A 25591-nucleotide genomic window follows, 5' to 3' on the forward strand; every position below is an offset into this window, starting at 1 on the left:
ATTCAACTACTAGTGATTCAACTACTAGTGATTCAACTACTGTCTCCCGGCAGTCAGGCCCTGTACAGGACCCCGGACCAACCCTCTGACTAACAGGTATGGACCTCAGCCTGCAGGGTCTTACCCTGTAAGCTACTTCCTAACAGGTCCGGTGTAGGTTGGTGTCGATTAGACTCACTCCGCTGTTAACAGTCTACGTCCCATAGTTCCTCCATTGACTTCCTTTACCCACTTCAGTTGAACTGAAAACTCCCCCGAAAACCGTACACAGAAGTGGGTAACCTCTATGGTTAACGACTGCTCTAATCTTATATGAGTGCAAGTTGGTGTGGTTGCGGAAAGGTGTTTATCGGTAAGTACAATTTACCCAAAGGAGGTAATGATGGGCTAGATATAACCATTCAGATCCTATGATGAAATATGCACAGTAATCTATAACCTTTTATGTCACCAGGAGGAGGTAAAAATACTTTTGATGAATGGAATAGTTCAATAAAAATAACATTTTTAAAAATTGAGTTTAGAAAACTGTTACTTTAAATGCAGGTTAGATTGTTTAATAATGGCTTAAAGCATTACAGCATAGCTAAGTTATCATAAAAATGGGTTACAGACAGAGTATTAAAATATAAAAATGATGAAAATATGAAAATTAGAAAAGAATAAAATCTCTACCTCTATCCCTACTCTGCCTGATCTACTTGTCCTCTCCGTCGAGTGAAGCCGGTTCCTCTTTCCGCCACGGCTGTGGTAAAGAGCCGGTGTTATGCCCCCCTGGCCGAGGGACTCTGATTCCCGCAGAGTGTCTCAGCTTTGCCCCCTGAAACTGCTCTACCGGTCTCAGCTTTTCCTCTAAGTCCGTTCTTCCTCAAAGAAAGGTCCGCCAGGTCCTCTGTTGCAATCCAGTGGCGAGTCCGTTAGTCAGGATTTGATCAGAGTGTGAACTCCGGCCACGGAGAACTTCTCGGGCACCAGACTATGAGAGCTCCAGTTCCACCCCGGGGTGAGGTATCCAACACGCTCCGTCCTGCTCCGGTTCTTCAGGTTTTAACGCTCCTCAGCGGGGAATGACCGCTGCGCTGCTCCGGGGAGCTCTTTTTATACTCTGCTTTTGATCCAAAACTCCTCCCATATGACATAATCTCTGTTTACTAACAGACCCAAGATTCCTCACATGTGACATCTTCTTTGTCTACAAACAGAGCGGTGTTTAACCCTTTGAGCGATTAGCTAGAACCGTGGCTAAGCTAAGCTAGTAGCTAAGTAGCTTCCTTCTAAAGTAAATAAGGAAGTGCTTTTGGGGAAGTCCTTTTAAGGAACTTTCTCTGTCCCTCAACTCTCAGTGTTACAAAACCTCATCAACATCAATACAATACATCCAAACAGTAATACAGTATAGTAATCACACATATCAATAGATCAAAACCAATAAATCACTCTATACTTCACATTGTTACACTTAATCATTGTTATCATTCTCATACTTGATTATGGACACAGTAGTACTTTTTGTTGGGGATTCCCACCACCTGACCTACTTCACCCCGTAGGCCTTATATAATATCCCCTTTTATGCAATAATAAAACTCTGTATCATCAAAATAAACGTCAGTAATATAGTATCATACATCAGTAATCATCCCTGAGTAAGATTTACACAATCAAACATTGGTATTCTTATATTCTTAGTACTTTCATTGGTAGCATGCCGTCATCACAATGAGGCCTAAGCAGACATGTTGACACGGGGTCATACACTCACACTCTAGTTCCTCTTAAGCAGTTATGCAGTTGCATTTGAATCAACTTATCATTCATAAGAAGTTATGCAGTCGCACCTATTTGAATCAACTTATCATTCATAAGCAGTTATGCAGTTGCACCTATTTGAATCAACTTATCATTCATAAGCAGTTATGCAGTCACACATATTTGAATCAACTTATCATTCATAAGCAGTTATGCAGTTGCACCTATTTGAATCAACTTATCATTCATAAGCAGTTATGCAGTTGCACCTATTTGAGGGATAGATGGAAGATAAAATGTGTTTCAGGAACATCCTCAGCCGCGGTGTCCCTCGTCAGGTCGGGCCCCCGGCTGCTAAGCTTTTTCTCTTTCTCTTGCCGTGTCGTGGTGATTCACCAAGGTTGCTCTCAAACCTCGGGCCGATCCTGCCGTGCTTAACTGGGAAACGTTGGGAATGGTGTTCAGGCCGGGGAAAGGCCGTACTAGACTCGCCCTCGGTGACACAACTCAAACACCCAATTTAACCAACTCTTATATATATACACACACACACACACACACACACACACACAGAGGAGAAGGAACAACATGTACGTTGGATAGATAGACAGGTGAAGGAATCTATGGAAAGTGAATTACAGAACATGTCCATGTTGTACTGACAGAGAAGGAGAGCTGTCTTCACATCCACTCCCTGCTATCTTACACACGGCAACGTAATCCAGCATCACAACTCAAACACCCAATCTAACCAACTCTTATATACATACAGACACTCTCTCCTGTGTTATTCTCAGAGTTCATCATCAGTCTGATTTGATCATCTAATCATTCATCTGGATTGTCAGATGCATTTCCATCAAAAAAACTATGTAAGCTTCTATTTTTTGTCACTCTATTGCAGTCTATTTTACTATCAGATGCATTTGATTTAATTTAATATAATATATATATATATATATATATAGTAAAAAATAATATAACTACACACAACAATCCTACACACTACACCCTACACACTACACACTGGGAGAGGGAACATCTGTACATCCAACATCTCAGTGAAAACACACCACTATCCAACTGCATCATGGTATGATCCATCATCTTTGAGCCTTTGGTGTTCAGTGTGATCTCCCTGAGACTAGTTAACACAGGGTCACTGAACAGCCCTGGTACCAAAGCCAAAACCCTGGGTAGAGGGGCTCAGTGAATGTGGAGTGGAATGTGTGCAGGAGGGTCCGTGTGTCAGAGGAGACGCTGTAGAAGGACAGAGTGCCGGCCGGCCAGTCCAGATACACTCCTACTCTGTGGGAGCCAGAGGAGGGGACAGGTATGTCAGTCTTCTTCTTATTGTGCCTGGCGGAGTAACTGTCATCATAGCATAACAGACTCCAGGACTTGTCATTGTATCCCAACCTACAGTCAACACCTCCTCCTCTCCTGCTGATTCCTTTATATGTCACTCCTATATCAGTCCCTCCCCCACTCCACTCTACCTCCCAGTAACAGCGCCCAGTCAGACCCTCTCTACACAGCACCTGTGACCAGGAGTCAAATCTCTCTGGGTGATCAGGATACGGCTGCTTCTCTCTCCCACATGTCACCTTTCTGTTCTCCTCAGACAGAGAGAGGAGTCTGTGTGCTGTCTTTGGGTCCAGTGTGAGCTCACAGGAATCTGGGAGAAGAGCAGAGGGAGGAAGGGAGGGAGGGAGGGAGAAAGAGAGAGAGGAGAGAGAGAGAGGGGGACGGAGGAAGAGAAAGAGAGAGAGGGATGGAGGGAGAGAGAGAGAGAGAGAGAGGAGAGAGAAAGAGAGAGAGAGAGAGGAGAGGGGAGAGAGAGAGAGAGAGAGAGAGGGGGAGAGAGAGAGAGAAAGAGAGGAGAGAGAGAAAAAGAGGAGAGAGAAAGAGGAGGAAGAGAGAGGGGGACAGAGGAAGAGAAAGAGAGAAAGGGATGGAGGGAGAGAGAGAGAAGAGAGAGAGGGAGAGAGAGAGGGAGAATAAGAGAGAGAGGAGGAAGAGAGAGGGGGACGGAGGAAGAGAAAGAGAGAGAGGGAGGGAGGGAGAGAGAGAGAGAGAGAGAGAGAGAGAGATAGGAGAGAAAGAGAGAGGGAGAGACAGAGAGAAGGAACAGAGAGGGGGACGGAGGAAGAGAGAGAGGGACGGAGGAAGAGAGAGAGAGAGAGAGAGAGAGAGAGAGAGGGGAGAGAGGAGAGGGGGGAGAGAGTGGGACAGAGGAAGAGAGAGAGGGACGGAGGAAGAGAGAGAGAGAGGAGAGAGAGAGAGAGGGGAGAGAGGAGAGGGGGAGAGAGTGGGACAGAGGAAGAGAGAGAGAGAGAGGGAGAGAGAGAGGGGAGAGAGAGAGATAGAGAGAAGGAACAGAGAGGGGGATGGAGGAAGAGAAAGAGAGAGGGATGGAGGGAGGGAGAGAGAGAGAGGAGAGAGAAAGAGAGAGGGAGAGAGAGAGAGATGGAGGAAGAGAAAGAGAGAGAGGGAGGGAGGGAGAGAGAGAGAGTGAGGAGAGAGAGAGAGAGAGAGGAGGAAGATAGAGAGAGAGAGACGGAGGAAGAGAAAGAGAGAGAGGAGGAAGATAGAGAGAGACGGAGGAAGAGAAAGAGAGAGAGGGAGGGAAGGAGAGAGAGAGAGGAGAGAGAGAGAGAGAGAGAGAGGGGACGGAGGAAGAGAAAGAGAGAGAGGGATGGAGGGAGAGAGAGAGGGATGGAGGGAGAGAGAGAGAGGAGAAAGAAAGAGAGAGGGAGAGAGAGAGAGAGAAAGGAGGAAGAGAGAGGGGGACGGAGGAAGATAAAAAGAGAGAGGGATGGAGGGAGAGAGAGAGAGAGGGAGAGAGAGAGAGGAGAGAGAAAGAGAGAGAGAGAGGGGGGAGAGAGAGGGAGAGTCAGATATGTAGGCTGTCTTTGATGAGTCTTTCCCTCTCCTAGAGATCTCTAGTTGTGTCTCAGGGTTTGTGGAGAGGATCAATGGAGGGAGGGAGGGAGGGAGGGAGAGGAGGGAGGAACAGAGAGAGGGAGGGAGGGAGAGATAAAGAGAGAGAGAAACTGTCAGCTACTTCAGGAGAAACACACTCACATTGGAAGAACTGGTCCTGGGCTCTGGTCTTGGGCTCTGGTGGCAGGAAAACATCCACTCCATTCACTACAGACGGGAGGGAGGGAGGGAGGGAGAGAGAGAGGAAGAAAGAGGAAGGGAGGAGAGGGAGGGAGAGAGAGAGAGAGAGAGAGAGAGAGGGGAGGTAGGGGTAGAGGGAGGGAGAAAGGGAGAGGGAGGGAGGGAAAGAGGGAGAGAGAAAAGGAGGGAGGGAGGGAGGGATAGAGAGAGGAGGGAGGGAGAGAGAGAGAGGGAGGGAGGGAGAGGAGGGAGGGAGAAAGAGGGAGGGATAGAGGGAGGATGGAGGGAGGGAGAGAGGAAGAAATGAGGGAGGCAGAGAGGGAGGGATAGAGGGAGGGGGGGAGAGAGGGAGAAAGAGGGAGAGAGGGAGGGAGGGAGAGAGGGAGGGGGGGATAGAGGGGGGAAGGAGGGAGGGAGGGAGGGATAGAGGGAGGAAGGAGGGAGGCAAGAGGGAGAAAGAGTTAAGGAGAGGATACAGGGTGAGAGGGATGAAGGAGGGAGGGAGAGAGGGAGATAGAGGAGGGAGGGAGGGAGCGAGAGAGGGAGAGGAGGAATCGAGGGAGGGAGAGTAGGAGAGAGAGGGAGGGAGGGAGAGAGAAGAGGGAGGGAGGGAGGGAGGGTGGAAGGGAGAGAGGGACGGAGAAAGTGGGAGGGAGAGGATAGAGGGAGAGAGGGAGGGATGGAGAGAGGGATTGATAGAGGGAGGGAGGGATGGAGGGTGAGAGGGAGAGAGAGGAGGGTGGGAGGGAGAGAGAAAGAGGGAGGAGGGAGGGAGGGAGAGCATAGAGGGAGGGAGAGGATAGAGGGAGGGAAAGAAGGAGAGATAGAGAGAGGGATAGAGGGAGGGAGATAGATAGGGAGAGGGGGGGAAGGGAGGGAGAGAGGGAGAGGATTGAGGGAGAGAGAGAGGAGGGATGAAGGAAGAGAGGGAGGACGGATAGAGGGAGGGAGGAAGAGAGGGAGAGGAGGGATAGAGGGAGGGAGAAAGAGAGAGGGAGAAGATAGAGGGAAAAAGAGGATAGAGGGAGGGAGAGAGGGAAGGAAAGAGGGAGGGAGGGATGCAGGTCGGGAGGTATAGAGGAAGGGAGGGAGTGAGGGGGGGAAAGGAAGGATAGAGGGAGAGAGGGAGGGAGAGAGGGAAAAAGGAGGTAGGAAGAGAGGGAGGGAGAGTAGTAGAGAGAGGTAGGGAGGGAGAGAGAGGCACGGAGGGAGAGCAAGAGGAGGGAGGGAGGGAGAAAAGAGAGGGGAGTGAAAGAAAGAGAGAGAGAGAAAGAGTGAGGGAGGGAGAGAGGGAGGGAGGGAGAGAGAGAGGGAAGGAGGGAGAAAGAGGGAGGGAGAGAGGAAGGGAGGGAGTGATAGAGGGTGGGAGGGAGGAATGGAGAGGAAGGATAGAGGGATGAAGGAGGGAGGGAGAGAGGGAGAGAGAGGAGGGAGGGAGGCAGAGAGGGAGGGAGAGGAGGGAGAGAGGAAAAGAAATAGGGAGGGAGAGAGGCAAGGATAGAGGGAGGAAGGAGGGAGGGAGAGAGGGAGAGATAGAGGGATTGATAGAGGGAGGAAGGAGAGAGGGAGAGAGAGGTGGGAGTGAGGGAGAAAGAGAGGGAGGGAGAGGAAGGAGGGAGGGAGGGAGAGAGGGAGGGAGAAAGAGGGAGGGAGAGGATAGAGGGAAGGATAGAGGGAGGGAGGGAAGGAGGGGGGGAAGGAGGGAGGGAGGGAGAGAATGAGAGAGAGGAGGGAGGGAGGCAGAGAAGGAGGTATAGAGGGAGGGAGAGAGAGGAGAGAGGGAGGCAAAGATGGAGGGAGAGGAGGGAGAGAGGGAGAGAGATAGGGAGGGAGAGAGGGGGAGGGAAGGAGGGAGGGAGGGAGAGGATTGAGGGAGAGAGGGAGGGATAGAGGGAGGAAGGAGGGAGGGAGAAGCAGAGAGGGAGGGACAGGAGGGAGAGAGGGGGTGAGGGAGGGAGAGGATTGAGGGAGAGAGGGAGAGAGAGTAGGGAGGGAGGAAAAGAGGGATAGAGGGAGGGATAGTGGGAAGGATAGAGGGAGGAAGAAGGGAGGGAGGGAGAGGTGGGAGGGAGGGAGAGGAAGGAGGGAGGGAGAGGATAGAGGGAGGGATAGAGGGAGGGAAGGAGGGAGAAAGAGGAGGGAGGGAGGCAAAGAGGGAGGGAGAGAGGGAGAGGAGGGAAGGAGGGAGGGATAGAGGGAGGGAGAGAGAAAGGGAGAGAGGTGGGGGAGGGAGGGAGGGAGAGGATGGAGGGAGAGAGGTAGGTAGAGTAGCAGAGAGAGGTAGGGAGGGAGAGAGAGGCACGGAGAGCAAGAGGAGGGAGGGAGGGAGGAAAGGGAGGGAAGGAGAGAGAAAGAGGGAAGGAGGGAGAGAGTGTGGTAGGGAGGGAGAGAGGGAGGGAGGGAGAAAGGGAGGGAGGGAGAGGGAGAGAGGGGGGTAGGGAGGGAGAGAGAAAAAAAGACAGAGAAAGAGGGAAAGAGAGAGAGAGAGATTGGATGGAGAGAAGAGGTAGGGAGGGAGGGAGGGAGAGAGGGAGGGAGGGAGGGGGGGAGAGAGGGAGAGAGGGAGGGAGAGAGAGAGAGAGAAAGAGAGAGAGAGACATGTATCAGTCAAGGGTTGTAAACATGGACAGGTCCCACATTGTTCTGATGGGGGGAAAGAGAAGGCCTCACTTTGCAGGTTAACCCTTTGGGGACCAGGGGTATTTTCTCCATTTTTACATACATTTATTCTTTCTCAATTTGAAGTCACTTCCATACAAAATAATACCCAAGTGTTTCATATCAATATTTTCAGTACAAACTCAGCTTTCTTGATTGTGATAGATGTTTACCCCAACAGCACTGTGTGAAGAGGTAAGTAGGCCTAAACCTGAACATTTCGAATCCGTTTTTCAGAAATGTTTCAAATCCTATGTGAAAACATACCTTTACCCATGTGGATGAATTGTTTTGGTGCTTGAAATTCATTCATGAAGTCCTGAGCTACACAGAAATGGCATACAATATGAATAAAATACTAGACAGAATATAAAAAAGGACTTCTAATGGATTCTTGTAAACACATCTTCTCTGCTTTCTGTCTCTGTCACTGTCACTGAAATGTTTGTCAATACCGACAATGCCGACAACACGTGTAGCGAAGAAGATGGACGTGCGAATTGACCAATCAACGACGGTAAAAGGCAGTGTCTGAGCGACTCAAGCTAGGCTGCTTCCAAATTCACCAATTACGCAGGGAGGGCGTGTACCAAGCTTTTCCGAGGCTCATAGCTCCGTCTGTGAGTCAAACGAGGGCGGAATCGAAAGCTGAGGGTCTACCTATTCAGGGGATATTTAAACCATGTTTCTACGCCGGATTATCACAGAGATATTGATCAAAACATTTTGGAAACCCCTGAAAACGTGGCCGCGCGTTTGAGGTCCTGAAAGGGTTAAGTCAGTAGGGTTAGGGTTAGGGTTACGGGTTGCGATTAGGATTAGGGGTTAGGGTCTGTTGTTGGTTAGGGTTTGGGGTTAGGGTTAGGGGTTAGGGGTTAAGGTTAGGGGTTTGGGTCTGTTGTTGTTTGCATGTTTTCATTGATGGTTTAGTATTTGGGTTAGGGTTGGGGTTAGTGTTAGGGGGTAGGTTAGGGGGTAGGGTTAGGGTTTAGGGTCTGTTGTTGGCGAGATGTTTTCATTGATTGTTTAGTATTTGGGTTAGGGGTTAGGAGTTAGGGTTAGGGGTTTGGGTCTGTAGTTGGTTGGATGTTTTCATTGATGGTTTAGTATTTGGGTTATGGTTAGGTGTTAGGGGTTAGGGTCTGTTGTTGGTTGGATGTTTTCATTGATTGTTTAGTATTTGGGTTTGGGGTGAGGGTGAGGGTTAGAGGTTTGGGGTTAGGGGTTAGGGTCTGTTGTTGGTTGGATGTTTTCATTGATGGTTTAGTAATTGGGTTAGGGGTTAGGGGTTTGGGGTTAGGGTCTGTTGTTGGTTGGATGTTTTCATTGATGGTTTTGTATTTGGGTTAAGTGTTAGGGGGTTAGGGTTAGGGGTTAGGGTCTGTTGTTGGTTGGATGTTTTCATTGATGGTTTAAAATTTGGGATAGGGGTAGGGGTTTGGGGTTAGGGTCTGTTGTTAGTTGGATGTTTTCATTGATGGTTTAGTAATTGGGTTAGGGGTTTGGGGTTAGGGTCTGTTGTTGGTTGGATGTTTTCATTGATGGTTTAGTATTTGGGTTAGAGTTAGGGGTTAGGGGTTTGGGTCTGTTGTTGGTTGGATATTTTCATTGATGGGTTCGTATTTGATAGAATAGATGCTGAATTGTACGTGACTTTAAATGTCTGACTGATGGGGAAACGGAAAGTCATAAAAAGTGACTTTGCCAAGAGGGAGACAATAGGATTTGCGCCCCCTGGGGGAGTCCAAAGGTTTGAGTGACCTGGGTTTGCGAGGACCATTTAGTTTAAAAGCCCACAAAATGAAATCTAACGTGTTGCAGAGAACCGGTGGATCGACCTCCGCGGTGAAACGTGGTCATTGTCCACAAGAACATTGGCTGGGAATACCCACACTGTGTCCTCTCGTCGCGGCCTGCGCACCCTCTCACTCACCGCTCTTTCCTCCTCTGTCTTAACCACCCTACCCTCTGTTGAATCTTTCTCTCTTCTATCCACTGACGCAGCTTCCTCCAACCTCCTGTCCTCTCTTTCCTCATCTGTCGACTCTCTGTCCACAGATCTCAAGGCCGGCACAATCCTCTCCATGCGCTCCATGGCTGTCTGAAACCCTGCAAGCTTGTAGAATAGGGCTCCGGGCAGCTGAGAGGAAATGGATAAAATCTGGCCTTCCTGATGATCTAGACCCTTATCTCTCTCTCCTCCTCAACTACACCTCATCTGAATCAACTGCTAAAGCCTTATACTACCATTCCAAAATTCATCCCTCGGTCTCTGACGCAAGGAAACTGTTCTCCACATTTCGGGTGAGATTATGGTAAATTTCTATCGAAAATGAAGATTCCTAATTCCACAAAGGAAAGATTGAGGTAGAGAGGATAAGACTGGCAGATGGAGGTAGATTTGTGAGGGGAGTAAAGAGAAGAGGTTCTTAGAGGTTAAATGGGGGGTTAGGGTGAGAGTTTGTTGCTTTTATGACTTGTGAAGAAAAGTCTCTAAATAAACCATCAGCTCTTTGGCATTTTTATTTCAAAGTATTTTAACTTAACCTCCACCACAAGATCTCTTCAGTTTCTTGTATTTTATGTTTTCCCAGCCAGTGGGATTTTGCCAAACTGCCATTTGGTTGTTTTTTAAGGCTGCTGAAGGTTCCTTCTTGTTGGGATTAGAAATTCGCGAGGATTATTTGGTTTGGAGTCGCGTCACGGACGGATCAGTTTTCTCTTGGGACTAAGTGGATTAGGGCGGGACTTGGACTTGAGGAGGGAAAAACCCAGTGATTGGTTGGACATTAAGGGAGGGGGCTTTGTGATTGGATATGGACCCTGTTGTGTTTGTTTGCTGAGTTGCAGATATTATTTACTGCACTTCTCTGTCTATTAGTTTCCTCCTGATCACCATTCTATTACTAATATATAATGTCAATCATATACAAGGAACAGGGAAGAACAGTAGATCCACATTTTTTGTGACACAATCTTGATAATATTCATTATTGACAGTCACACACACACACACACACACACACACACACACACACACACACACACACACACACACACACAAAAGTTTACATACACTTGTAAAGAACATGTATGTCATGGCAGTCTTGAGTCACAAAAAAACATTCATGAAGTTTGGTTCTTTTATGAATTTATTATGGGTCTTCTGAAAATGTGACAATCTGCTGGGTCAAAAATATACATACAGCACCTTGAATTATCAATGTTGGTGATGTAGAAAGTTGTGTCAATCAAATTTGCTTTGTGGCATGGCCTCTTAACTTCTTATGAGTGATTATGATTGACTACAACTGGTGACTTATTTCAGCCCATTTAAATAGGGTTCGTTTGATACACTCATTACACTCAGCCAAAAACGCTACAATGGGAAAGTCTAAGGAGCTCAGCACGGTCTGAAAAAGCGCATCATTGACATGAACAAGTCAGGAAAGTCACTTGGAGCCATTTCAAAGCAGCTACAGGTCCCAAGATCAACTGTGCAAACAATTGTTTGTGAGCATAAAATGCATGGCACAGTTGTGTCACTGCCACGATCAGGAAGAAAACACAAGCGATCACCTGCTGCTGAGAGAAAATTGGTCAGGATGGTCAAGAGTCAACCAAGAACCGCCCAAAAGCAGGTCTGCCATGAATTAGAAGCGGCTGGAACACAGGTGTCAGTGTCCACAGTCAAGCGTGTTTTACATCGCAATGGGCTGAGAGGCTGCCGTGCAAGAAGGAAGCCGTTGCTCCAGAAGCGGCACCTTAAGGCTTGACTGAAGTTTGCTGCTGATCACATGGACAAAGAAAAGGCCTTCTGGAGGAAAGTTCTGTGGTCAGATGAAACAAAAATCTAGCTATTTGGCCACAATGACCAGAAATATGTTTGGAGGAGAGAAGGTGAGGCCTTTCACCCCAAGAACACCCAGAGCATAATACTACCACCACCAAGCTTGACGGTAGGTATGGCCTGTTTTGCTGCCAGTGGAACTGGTGCTTTACAGAAAGTAAAGGGAATAATGAAGAAGGAGGATTACCTCCAAATTCTTCAGGAAAACCTAAAGCCAGAAGGTTGGGTCTTGGACGTAGTTGGGTGTTCCAACAGGACAATGACCCCAAACACACATCAAACGTGGTAAAGGAATGGCTAAATCAGGCTAGATTTAAGGTCTTAGAATGGCCTCCACAAAGTCCTGACTTAAACCCCATTGAGAACATGTGGAGTGTGCTGAAGAAATAAGTCTGTGTCAGAAAGCCAATGAATTTAGTTGAACTGCACTGATTCTGTCAAGAGGAGTGGTCAGAAGATTCAACCAGAAGCTTGCCAGAAGCTTGTGGATGGCTACCAAAAGCGTCTAATTGAGGTGAAAATGGCCAAGGGACATTTCATCAAACATTAGCATTGCTGTATGTATATTTTTGACCCAGCAGATTTTGTCACATTTTTAGAAGACCCATAATAAATTCATAAAAGAACCAAACTTCATGAATGTTTTTTGTGACAAAGAAGTATGTACTCCAATCAGTCCATCACAGAAAAATAAGAGTTGTAGAAATGATTGGAAACTCAAGACTGCCATGACATACATGTTCTTTACAAGTGTATGTAAACTTCTGACAACAACAGTAACTAGTCTGAAGTTGAGGTGATGAAAGTTGAGCAGGTAGAGTTTGTAACCCACCTGTAGTTGAGATGTTGGGTTAGGGTTAGGGTTAGGGTTAGGGTTAACCTTAACCCTAACCCTAACCCTAACCCTAACTCTAACCCTAACCCACCTGTAGTTGAGATGTTGGGCCATTCTCCCTTAAGGAGGTCCTCTAGTTTGTCTCTCAGCTCAGACACAGCCTCACTCACACCTCCAAACAACTGAAGAGGACCCTCAATGATGCTGGGGAAGTCTGAACATTCACTGGGACTGGAGAGAGACTGATAACTCTGGAGAGAGAGAGACAGAGAGAGAGAGGAGAGAGAGAGAACAGAGGATGAATGAATAATTGAACAGTAATCTTGTTTCAGTACTGCAGATGGAGGGTCAGTGTGGTTACCTGGATGAAATGGATGGGATCCTCTGTGTGTGAAAGCTGCTCCAGCTCAGCGTCTCTCCTCCTCAGCTCAGCTATCTCCTGCTCCAGTTTCTCCACCAGTCCTTCAGCCTGACTCACTGCTGCCTCCTGCTGGGCTCTGATCAGCTGCTTCACCTCAGACAACCTTCTCTCAATGGAGCGGATCAGCTCAGTGAAGATCCTCTCACTGTCCTCCACTGCTGTCTGTGCAGAGCGCTGTAAGGACACACACACACACACACACACACACACACACACACACACACACACACACACACACAAACACAAACACACACAAACACACACACACACACACACACACAAACGTCTTAAGGCAATTGAATCTCATCAGACAGGAAAAAGCCCTGTTTTTGACGGCATACCAGTAGAAGTATATCAAACTTTTATTGAGATACTGAAACATCCATTACTGGCAGGAGAAGTTCCTCCTACTATCTGACACACAACAAGAGGGTCTGATCTCGCTATCACTGGTCAGTATAAAGACCCAGTCTATTTAAGGACGGACCTCTCCCTAAAAGCTTCAATCATTCAAAAAGTATACTATACTTTACCAAACTGGTTGTGTAGCAGATTACTAAAAGAAGCTCACCCTCGATTTAAAAAAGGCCTGTTGGCCTTCATACAGATCACAACATCTCAGTTTTGGGATGTTGAAAATGAAATACTATACAAAGTATCACCCTTGTTAAAACAAGGTATACAAAGCTGGTTACAATTTCAATGTTATCCTCCAGAACAATCAGATCAAATATTACAGCAAATAATCAGATTAAATTCAAATATACTATTTACTAATAGTGTGTGTGTGGATGGAGTTGATATATCTTAACACGTACAACAGGAAAAACACCAAATAAACCATAATGGACATCAATGACCATGGAAAATAATAAATAAATGAATAAATAATAATAACATAAATAGGTACCTAGTAGATGGAATATATTTGTAATAACTATTAAAATGAATAAAACAAACAAAGTACTTAAGTCCTCTGATGATGGGGGGTAGTGACTGGGCAAAAAGAAGAAAAGAAAGAAAACACACACACACACACACACACTCTCACACACACACACACACACACACACACACACACACACACACACACACACACACACACACACACACACACACTCACTGTGAGAGACTCCACAGCCTGTTTGGCCTCCTTCAGTTGCTTCTCTCTCTTCTGGACTCTCTGCTGGACTTCCTGCTGACTCATCCCCAGCTGACGCTGTAGACACACACACACTGTTGCTGTATACTACACACTGTTATGAGTCCAGAAGAGAGAGAAGCACTGTTACACTGTTATGAGTCATCGTACCTGTTAAAACTTGTCTGATAAGAACCAGATTGTAAAACAAGAACATCAACAACCTTAACCCTCTCCCTACACAAACACAGTCATGTGGAAGAGACTTTGGATCTCTGGAAATATCATTCAATCAGTCAGTGACATTTACTTTTAGATGTTTTACAGACAGATTCACCAACTAGTAGCTCTGGTTCTTACTTATTACTCATAGTTGTCCTGTATGTGATACTCAGAGTAATACTAGTCTGAAGCTCTTCTTCTTACCTGTTTCTCTGTCCTTTCTGCTGCAGCTGAGACTGTGTCATGGCCTTTATGTTCATCTAAAGAACACAGATAACAGATACACTGCTGGTCGGTACGGCAGAAAATCTTCATCACTTCATCATGAAGAGAGCAGATCTTCTCCTGCAGTTGTGTGGAGGCGTTGACCAGCTTGTGCTTCTTAAAGGCAGGAAATTCATAGTGAGGCTGGAGGTGAGTCTCACAGTAAGAGGCCAGACACACCAGACAGGACTTGAGGGCTTTCTGCTTTCTCCCAGTACAGAAATCACACGCCACATCTCCAGGTCCAGCATAACAGTGAGCAGGAGGAGCAGCTTGGAGTCTTGTCTTCTTCAGATTCTCCACTAATTCAGCCAGCAGAGTGTTTTTCCTCAGAACAGGCCTGGGGATAAAGCTTTCCTTACACAGGGGGCAGCTGTAGACCCCCTTCTGATCATCCTGATCCCAGCAGCCCTTAATACAGCCCATACAGTAGCTGTGTCCACAGGGAATAGCCACCGGATCCTTCAGTAGATCCAGACAGATCGGACAGCTAAAAGAGTCCATGCTCTCTGCCATTTTGCTGCACACACGACCAGACTGAGCAGCGTCGAGTGTCAGAGACACTGTAAGTTTTGTTTTCCTAGAAGTGCTTGTGGGCGGAACACTTCCTTGTTCTGTGTCTCTGCAACTGTCGGGGGAGTGGTGTGTGTGTGTGTGTGTGTGTGTGTGCGACTGAGCAGCGTCGAGTGTCAGAGACACTGTAAGTTTTGTTTTCCTAGAAGTGCTTGTGGGCGGAACACTTCCTTGTTCTGTGTCTCTGCAACTGTCGGGGGAGTGGTGTGTGTGTGTGTGTGACTGAGCAGCGTCGAGTGTCAGTGATACTGTAAGTTTTGTTTTCCTAGAAGTGCTTGTGGGCGGAACACTTCCTTGTTCTGTGTCTCTGCAACTGTCGGGGGAGTGGTGTGTGTGTGTGTGTGTGTGTGTGTGCGACTGAGCAGCGTCGAGTGTCAGAGACACTGTAAGTTTTGTTTTCCTAGAAGTGCTTGTGGGCGGAACACTTCCTTGTTCTGTGTCTCTGCAACTGTCGGGGGAGTGGTGTGTGTGTGTGTGTGTGTGTGTGTGTGTGTGTGTGTGTGTGTGTGTGTGTGTGAGAGAGAGTAATGCTCCACCCTACATCCCTCTCAGCTCCCTCCCACACACACCACATCAGGTTGCAATCATTTCAGTGACAGTGACATGCGCGCGACGCATGCGCGCCGCCATCTTGGTTTTGATATCCAGTGGAGTATGTTCCATGTTAACGTAGTCGGGTTATCCAATGGAGTAGGCTGCATGCTAACGTTGCATTCATAGCCGGTGGAGTATGCTAAATGCTATTGTTGTATTCTTATCCAGTGAAGTAGGCTACATGCTAATATTAGCGCTGCATCGCGCGCATGTCACTGAAATGTTTGTCAATACCGACAACACGTGTGGCGAAGAAGACGGACGTGCGAATCGACCAATCAAAAGGCAGCGTCTGAGCGACTCAACCTAGCCTGCTACCAAATCCACCAATCACGCAGGGAGGGCGTGTACCAAGATGGCGGCGCGCATACATCGCGAAGCCCGCTGTCTCGCTGAATTAGTGGCTATTTCCTTGTTTATTTCAAGTATTCTCGCTAAAAACAGTTTAGCGTCCATATCGTACAGCCGACGACAACTTTTGGACATCGGCTCCGGCGTTCCAGACATCTTTATCGACGCAATACCGTGAGATCTGCTGGACTGGGGAGTCCACACTGTCAACTACAGACACTGAGGTGAGGTCTCAGACTGTTCTTGTTGTCAGACACATCATTACTAAGTGTCTGTTACATTATCATTCTATGGAATCAATGATACTTGCACAGAAATGGTCAATAATTGAGACAGACAATGTACATTATCTTCCAATCAATTCTGATATAATGTGTGTGTGTGTGTGTGTGTGTGTGTGTGTGTGTGTGTGTGTGTGTGTGCGTGTGTGCGCGTGTGTGCGTGCGTGCGTGCGTGTGGTGGCAGGGGGGGCTGCTCTGTCTGCACCCAGTGAATATGTTTCCATCCTCAATTCCTGACCCACCTGGCCTTAGATCAGCTCACATAATACTGCACTAACCCAATAGCTATCAAATACATTATACCAGACGTAGAAATCCAGTGACTACAAATGTATCCATGGTTGCTTGCTCCCCTGTTGAGAGCAACTATAACTCTCACTCATAAATTCTTGCACCACAATGATCGTTTGGCTTCATGGATTTATTTGTATTCCTCATTCAGGCTGAATGGATGTCACCTCACAAAGAGATGCTGTGAAGCGTTGGCCTCAGCTCTCAGCTCAGACTCCTGCCACCTGAGAGAGCTGGACCTCAGTAATAATGATCTAGGTGACGGGGGGGAGAAGCTGCTCTCTGCTGGAATGGGGAGTCCACACTGTCAACTACAGACACTGAGGTGAGGTCTGAGACTATTGTTGTTGTCAGACACATCATTCCTAAGTGTCTGTTACATTATCATTCTATGGAATCAATGATACTTGCACAGAAAGGCTCAATAATTGAGACAGACAAAGGATATTATCTTCCAATCAATTACTATGTAATGTGTGTGTGTGTGTGTGTGTGTGTGTGTGTGTGTGTGTGTGTATGTGTGTGGTGGGAGGGGGGCTGCTCTGTCTTCAATATCTGAATATGTTTGTCTTCCTCAAATCCTGATCCACCTGGCCTTAGATCAGCTTATGAGACTGCATAATACTGCACTAACCCAATAGCTATCAAATACATGATACCAGACGTAGAAATCTAGTGACTACAAATGTATCCATGGTTAATTGCTCCCCTGTTGAGAGGAACTATAACTCTCACTCATAAATTCTTGTGCCACAGTGATCGTTTGGCTTCATGTATTTATTTGTTGTCAGACACATCAGTCCTAAGTGTATTACATTGTCAATGATACTTGCACTGCAAATATCAATGACGGAGACAGAACATTTACATGATCTTCCAATCATTTCCTAAACTCTTCACTGTGACAACACTAGTTCTACCACTTTATTTGTATTCCACGTTTTTCATTTGTCAGCTCCCAGACCATCATCCCGTGCGTGCATTTATTTTACCATGATGAGCGGTCTTCATAATTTAAAAAAAATCGATGAAGGATACTGTCTTACCTTTCTTAGATAATATGTTTTTGAGAAACCATTTCAGAGGGACAGCAACACATTCACAGTTCAATAACAAGAGGCCGACCTTTAGGTCAGGATGGCCTTGCAGCTGACTCAGCACATCCCCACCAACAGATATAACCCAGGGGACAGATATAACCGCTGTCAACCTGACTGGCTGTCTTGATTCGTACCATTACTACATAAAATCATAAACGAGTACAATACTGATCATAAAGGAATCAATGAACAGTGCATGACTGAACAAAATATAATCATCATGACATGGTCATACTGATTTAAAATAGATTGTTGTTTTGCTATATTGATTATAAGAATATCATAAATGACAGATGAGAAATCTGTCTCCCCTCACACTCTCAAGGAGGGAGCATGGGAATAAGGGAATAAGGCACACAATGCAACAATCATGTATTGTACAGCTTCTAATCACATCATCTTCAGCTCTATTTATCATTAAAGGCAGAATTTCAAAGAATGTGTGTGTGTGTGGGGGGGGGGGGGGGGGGGGGCACTCTCTGAATACCATTACTCTCCTCAATTCCTGAACTATCTGGCCTTAGATCAGCTGATGGGGCTCCACAATAATTCACTAACCCAATAGCTAACAAATATACCACACTTAGAAAAACAATGACTACAAACCTGCCTGCGATTGGCTTGAATCATGAATTCTTATCATAACGCACCACAGTGATCGTTTGGCTGCATGTATTTATTTGTATTCCTCATTCAGGCTGAATGGATGTCACCTCACAGAGAGATGCTGTGAAGCGTTGGCCTCAGCTCTCAGCTCAGACTCCTGCCACCTGAGAGAGGTGGACCTCAGTAATAATGATCTAGGTGACGGGGGGGTGAAGCTGCTCTGTGCTGGACTGGGGAGTCCACACTGTCAACTACAGACACTGAGGTGAGGTCTGAGACTATTGTTGTTGTCAGACACATCATTCCTAAGTGTCTGTTACATTATCATTCTATGGAATCAATGATACTTGCACAGAAAGGCTCAATAATTGAGACAGACAATCTACATTATCTTCCAATCAATTACTGTGTGTGTGTGTGTGTGTGTGTGTGTGTGTGTGTGTGTGTGTGTGTGTGTGTGTGTGTCTGTGTGGTGGCAGGGGGGCTGCTCTGTCTTCACTCTCTGAATAACTTTACTCTCATCAAATCCTGATCCACCTGGCCTTAGATCAGCTCATGGGACTACACAATACTGCACTAACCCAATAGCTCGCAAATACATTATACCAGACGTAGAAATCCAGTCACTACAAATGTATCCATGGTTGCTTGCTCCCCTGTTGAGAGCAGCTATAACTGTCACTCATGAATTTTTGCACCACAGTGATGGGTTGGCTTAATGCATTTTTTTGTATTCCTCATTCAGGCTGAATGGATGTCACCTAACAGAGAGATGCTGTGAAGCGTTGGCCTCAGCTCTCAGCTCAGACTCCTGCCACCTGAGAGAGCTGGACCTCAGTAATAATTATCTACGTGACAGGGAGGTGAAGCTGCTTTCTGCTGGACTGGGGAGTCCACACTGTCAACTACAGACACTGAGGTGAGGTCTGAGACTATTCTTGTTGCCTGACACATCATTCCTAAGTGTCTGTTACATTATCATTCTATGGAATCAATGATACTTGCACAGAAAGGCTTAATAATTGAGACAGACAAAGGATATTATCTTCCAATCAATTACTATGTAATGTGTGTGTGTGTGTGTGTGTGTGTGTGTGTGTGTGTGTGTGTGTGTGTGTGTGTGTGTGTGTGTGTGTGTGTGTGTGTGTGTGTGTGTATGTGGTGGGAGGGGGGCTGCTCTGTCTCCAATATCTGAATATGTTTGTCCTCCTCAAATCCTGATCCACCTGGCCTTAGATCAGCTTATGAGACTGCATAATACTGCACTAACCCAATAGCTATCAAATACATGATACCAGACGTAGAAATCTAGTGACTACAAATGTATCCATGGTTAATTGCTCCCCTGTTGAGAGGAACTATAACTCTCACTCATAAATTCTTGTGCCACAGTGATCGTTTGGCTTCATGTATTTATTTGTTGTCAGACACATCAGTCCTAAGTGTATTACATTGTCAATGATACTTGCACTGCAAATATCAATGATGGAGACAGAACATTTACATGATCTTCCAATCATTTCCTAAATTGTTCACTGTGACAACACTAGTTCTACCACTTTATTTGTATTCCACGTTTTTCATTTGTCAGCTCCCAGACCATCATCCCGTGCGAGCATTTATTTTACCTTGAAGAGCGGTCTTCATAATTAAAAAAAAATCTATGAAGGATACCGTCTTACCTTTCTTAGATAATGTGTTTTTGAGAAACCATTTCATAGGGACAGGAACACATTCACAGTTCAATAACAAGAGGCCGACCTTTAGGTCAGGATGGCCTTGCAGCTGACTCAGCACATCCCCACCAACAGATATAACCCAGGGGACAGATATAACCGCTGTCAACCTGACTGGCTGTCTTGATTCATACCGTTACTACATAAAATCATAAACGAGTCCAATACTGATCATGAAGGAATCAATGAACAGTGTATGACTGAAAAAATATAATCATCATGACATGGTCATACTGATTAAAATAGATTGTTGTTTTGCTATATTGATTATAAGAATATCATAAATGACAGATGAGAAATCTGTCTCCCCTCACACTATCAAGGAGGGATCATGGGAATAAGGCACACAATGCAACAATCATTTATTGTACAGCTTATAATTACATCATATTCAGCTCTATTTATCATTAAAGGCAGAATTTCAAAGAGTGTATGTGTGTGTGTGTGTGAAGGGGGGGGGGCACTCTCTGAATACCGTTACTCTCCTCAATTCCTGAACAATCTGGTCTTACATCAGCTAATGGGGCTACAGAACACAGCACGAACCCAATAGCTAGCACATATACCACACTTAGAAATACAATGACTACAAACCTGCCTGTGATTGGCTTGAATCATGAATTCTTATCATAATGCACCACAGTGATCGTTTGGCTTCATGTATTTATTTGTATTCCTCATTCAGGCTGAATGGATGTCACCTCACAGAGAGATGCTGTGAAGCGTTGGCCTCAGCTCTCAGCTCAGACTCCTGCCACCTGAGAGAGCTGGACCTCAGTAATAATGATCTAGGTGACGGGGGGGTGAAGCTGCTTTCTGCTGGACTGGGGAGTCCACACTGTAAACTACAGACACTGAGGTGAGGTCTGGGACTATTCTTGTTGTCAGACACATCATTCCTAAGTGTCTGTTACATTATCATTCTATTGAATCAATGATAGTTGCACAGAAAGGCTCAATAATTGAGACAGACAAAGGACATTCCAATCAATTACTATAGTGTTTGTATGTGTGCGTGTGTGCATGTGTGTGTGTGTGTGTGTGTGTGTGTGTGTGTGTGTGTGTGTGTGTGTGTGCGCTCTGTCTTCACTCTCTGAATATGTTGCCCTGCTCAAATCTTGGTCCACCTGGCCTTAGATCAGCTCATTGGACTACACGATTCTGCACTAACCCAATAGCTAGCAAATACATGATACCAGACGTAGAAATCCAGTGACTACAAATGTATCCATGGTTGCTTGCTCCCCTGTTGAGAGCAACTATAAGTTTCACTCATGAATTCTTGCACCACATAATCGTGTAGCTACATGTATTTATTTGTATTCCTCATTGATATGTGGCCTTTCAACTGGCAAATGAAGAGGATTTAAAGCTGCACATGTACATTAGAGAGGAATAATCAGATTCTTGATATCTGATGGAGTGACACTATTTCCCCAGGTTGTCAGGCTGTGGAGTCCCAGAGGAAGGCTGTGTTTCTCTGGCTTCAGCTCTGAGGTCTAATCCCTCCCACCTGAGAGAGCTGGACCTGAGCTACAATCACCCAGGAGACTCAGGACTGGCGCTGCTCTCTGCTGTACAGAAAGATCCACTCTGTAAACTACAGACACTCAGGTAAAGGCTGAATATGTGGCTGGACGTATCAATGAGATGAATGCACTGTATCTATTTTCCACATGATTGTGAGTGTGTCATTCAACCTCTGTGGGTTCTTCTGTGGTTGATATAGTGTGGACCATGGTGGAGAGTGCATGCTCAAACCTGGGCTGATCAAATGTAAGTCACCACCGCTGTAGAGAATAGGACTGTGATATTACTCAAGAACCAGGGTACAGCAGAGTTCAAACAGAGCACCAGTATTGTATGTTACATCCTAATGGTCTCTCCTAAAGACCTCTTCACCCTGTACCACTTTCATTGTAATTTCTGTAAATGTAAATGTATTCATATGTAAATGTAAAATATTAGTAAATGTGAATTAGTTGTATCCCTTGTAAAACATTTTAAATTAATAAGTCATATTTTTGGAAAAAAATAATGTTATCATAACAGCATGACATTGTGAATATTGTAATTTATTCAATTATATTGATTTGATGATTATTTTTGCCCCCTCAATCAGATGCCTGTGAGCTCACACTGGACCCAAACACAGCATACAGACTCCTCTCTCTGTCTGAGGAGAACAGAAAGGTGACACTGGGGAGAAACGAGCAGCCGTATCCTGATCACCCAGAGAGATTTGACTCCTGGTCACAGGTGCTGTGTAGAGAGGGTCTGACTGGGCGCCGTTACTGGGAGGTAGAGTGGAGTGGGAGAGGGGCTGTTATAGGAGTGACATATAAAGGAATCAGCAGGAGAGGATGGGATCATGACTGTTGGTTGGGATACAATGACAAGTCCTGGAGTCTGTTCTGCTCTGATGACAGATACTCCACCCGTCACAATAAGAAGAACACTGTCATACCTGTCCCCTCCTCTGGCTCCCACAGAGTAGGAGTGTATCTGGACTGGCCGGCCGGCACTCTGTCCTTCTACAGCGTCTCCTCTGACACACGGACCCTCCTGCACACATTCCACTCCACATTCACTGAGCCCCTCTACCCAGGGTTTATGGTTTGGGGCGAGGGCTGTTCAGTGACCCTGTGTAAACTAGTCTCAGGGAGATCACACTGAACACCAAAGGCTCAAAGATGACGGATCAGAACATGATGCAGTTGGATAGTGGTGTGTTTTCAATGAGATGTTGGATGTACAGATGTTCCCTCTCCCAGTGTGTAGGGTGTAGTGTGTAGTGTGTCGTGTGTAGTTATATTATTTTTTACTGTATATATATGTATATATATATATATATGTATATATACATTATTAAATTAAATAAAATGCATCTGATAGTAAAATAGACTGTAATTGATAGGAAATAGTTTCAGCAATTGAGCGACAAAAAAACAGAAGCTGACATGTTTTTTTTATTTTTTTTATGGAAATGCAACTGACAGTGAAACAATCCAGATGAATGATTAGATGATCAAATCAGACTGATGATGAACTCTGAGAATAACACAGGAGAGAGTGTCTGTATGTATATAAGAGTTGGTTAGATTGGGTGTTTGAGTTGTGATGCTGGATTACGTTGCTGTGTGTAAGATAGCAGGGAGTGGATGTGAAGACAGCTCTCCTTCTCTGTCAGTACAATATGGACAGTGTCTTCAGAACATCCTAATCTACACAGTGTGTAATTGATTCCTATGCAAATCAGAGACCCTATAAAAACAAAGATATTTATTCCAAAATGACATGAACTATTTTCCTTGCATTAAGATGGACTCAATTCAACTTATTGAGTAATGTGTTGATGACATTTTTGCATTTTAGCTAATTTTAAGACTGTCATAGGAAAAGGTCTGAATACTTCTGTACATGAAGTATTTCTGTATTTCAGTTTTAATAAATGTGCTGAAATTTAAAAAATTGTGTTTTCGCTTTGTCATTCTGGGGTATTGTGTGTGGATTGATGGCAAATTATTTTAATTGAATCCATTTTAAATTGAGTCTATAACACAAGAAAATGTGTAAAAAGTGAAGGGGTCTGAATACCTTCAGAAGGCGCTGTACATGTTCTGAACTTCACTTTCCATGCATTCCTTCATTTTTATGTAGTAATCATCTAGTACAGTAATATCTCTCCATCATGTGACATTGTGAGGGGCAGCCAAGGTGCAGGCTGCTTTTCCTTTCTCTGTCTGTGGGCTGTGGGAGGCATGGCTCTCATGAGAAGACTTCACCTGTCCCCTGCAGTACCTCTCCCTGCCATGGGAGGCATGGCTCTCATGAGAAGACTTCACCTGTCCCCTGCAGTACCGCTCCCTGCCATGGGAGGCATGGCTCTCATTAGAAGACTTCACCTGTCACCTGCAGTACCGCTCCCTGCCATGGGAGGCGTGGCTCTCATGAGAAGACTTCACCTGTCCCCTGCAGTACCGCTCCCTGCCATGGGAGGCATGGCTCTCATGAGAAGACTTCACCTGTCCCCTGCAGTACCGCTCCCTGCCATGGGAGGCATGGCTCTAATGAGAAGACTTCACCTGTCCACTGCAGTACCGCTCCCTGCCATGGGAGGCATGAGAAGACTTCACCTGTCCCCTGCAGTACCGCTCCCTGCCATGGGAGGCATGAGAAGACTTCACCTGTCCCCTGCAGTACCGCTCCCTGCCATGGGAGGCATGAGAAGACTTCACCTGTCCCCTGCAGTACCGCTCCCTGCCATGGGAGGCATGGCTCTCATTAGAAGACTTCACCTGTCCCCTGCAGTACCGCTCCCTGCCATGGGAGGCATGGCTCTCATGAGAAGACTTCACCTGTCCCCTGCAGTACCGCTCCCTTCCATGGGAGGCATGGCTCTCATGAGAAGACTTCACCTGTCCCCTGCAGTACCGCTCCCTGCCATGGGAGGCATGGCTCTCATGAGAAGACTTCACCTGTCCCCTGCAGTACCGCTCCCTGCCATGGGAGGCATGGCTCTCATTAGAAGACTTCACCTGTCCCCTGCAGTACCGCTCCCTGCCATGGGAGGCATGGCTCTCATGAGAAGACTTCACCTGTCCCCTGCAGTACCGCTCCCTGCCATGGGAGGCATGGCTCTCATGAGAAGACTTCACCTGTCCCCTGCAGTACCGCTCCCTGCCATGGGAGGCATGGCTCTCATGAGAAGACTTCACTTGTCCCCTGCAGTACCTCTGACCCCCAGACCCCCAGACCCCCAGACCCCCAGACCCCCAGAACCCTATCCCCCAGACCTCTAGCCCTCAGATGGGGGCACCACCTGGTGGTCATTTACTAGTATTACAACAACAGAGAGATTAGAATCCAGCCAGTTAGCAATAAGCACTGGATCCTAAAAACCCAGAATTTGAACCTGAAATATTCTTTATAACATCACAGATCTTTTATAATGGAACAGTGTAATAGAACATCAGTGTAATAGAACATCAGTGTAATAGAACATCAGTTTAATAGAACATCAGTGTAATAGAACATTAGTGTAATAGAACATCAGTGTAATAGAACAGTGTAATAGAACATCAGTGTATTAGAACATTAGTGTAATAGAACATTAGTGTAATAGAACATCAGTGTAATAGAACAGTGTAATAGAACAGTGTAATAGAACATCAGTGTAATAGAACATTAGTGTAATAGAACATCAGTGTAATAGAACATTAGTGTAATAGAACATTAGTGTAATAGAACATCAGTGTAATAGAACATCAGTGTAATACAACATTAGTGTAATAGAACATTAGTGTAATAGAACAGTGTAATAGAACATCAGTGTAATAGAACATCAGTGTAATTGAACATTAGTGTAATAGAACAGTGTAATAGAACATTAGTGTAATAGAACATTAGTGTAATAGAACATTAGTATAATAGAACAGTGTAATAGAACATTAGTATAATAGAACATTAGTGTAATAGAATATTAGTGTAATAGAACATTAGTGTAATAGAACATCAGTGTAATAGAACATTAGTGTAATAGAACAGTGTAATAGAACATTAGTGTAATAGAACATCAGTGTAATAGAACATCAGTGTAATTGAACATTAGTGTAATAGAACATCAGTGTAATAGAACATTAGTGTAATAGAACATCAGTGTAATAGAACATTAGTGTAATAGAACATTAGTATAATAGAACATTAGTGTAATAGAACAGTGTAATAGAACAGTGTAATAGAACATTAGTGTAATAGAACATTAGTGTAATAGAACATTAGTATAATAAAACA

The 25591-nt window shown here is 45.5% G+C and overlaps 2 protein-coding genes across 2 annotated transcripts; one reads left to right on the forward strand and one right to left on the reverse strand.

Moving 5' to 3' along the window:
- Positions 1–548: 548 nt before the first annotated feature.
- Positions 549–14782, reverse strand: LOC310823932 (tripartite motif-containing protein 16-like; the record flags this gene model as incomplete). Its single annotated transcript, XM_083696872.1, has 6 exons — positions 549–3427; positions 4837–4902; positions 12310–12469; positions 12580–12813; positions 13763–13858; positions 14207–14782. 6 exons carry the CDS (start codon positions 14780–14782, stop codon positions 2898–2900), a joined length of 1662 nt encoding a protein of 553 aa, XP_083552998.1. The 3' UTR covers positions 549–2897.
- A 795-nt stretch (positions 14783–15577) lies between these two features.
- LOC310823745 (uncharacterized protein) lies at positions 15578–21416 on the forward strand (the record flags this gene model as incomplete). The annotated part of the gene is made up of 6 exons (XM_083696593.1): positions 15578–16008; positions 16508–16681; positions 18154–18327; positions 18808–18981; positions 20484–20657; positions 21239–21416. Exons 2-6 carry the CDS (start codon positions 16647–16649, stop codon positions 21414–21416), a joined length of 735 nt encoding a protein of 244 aa, XP_083552719.1. The 5' UTR covers positions 15578–16008; positions 16508–16646.
- Between the last annotated feature and the right edge of the window lie 4175 nt (positions 21417–25591).

Source organism: Argentina silus, assembly GCF_951799395.1.
Source record: "Argentina silus genome assembly, chromosome: Y".
Lineage (NCBI taxonomy): Eukaryota > Metazoa > Chordata > Actinopteri > Argentiniformes > Argentinidae > Argentina > Argentina silus.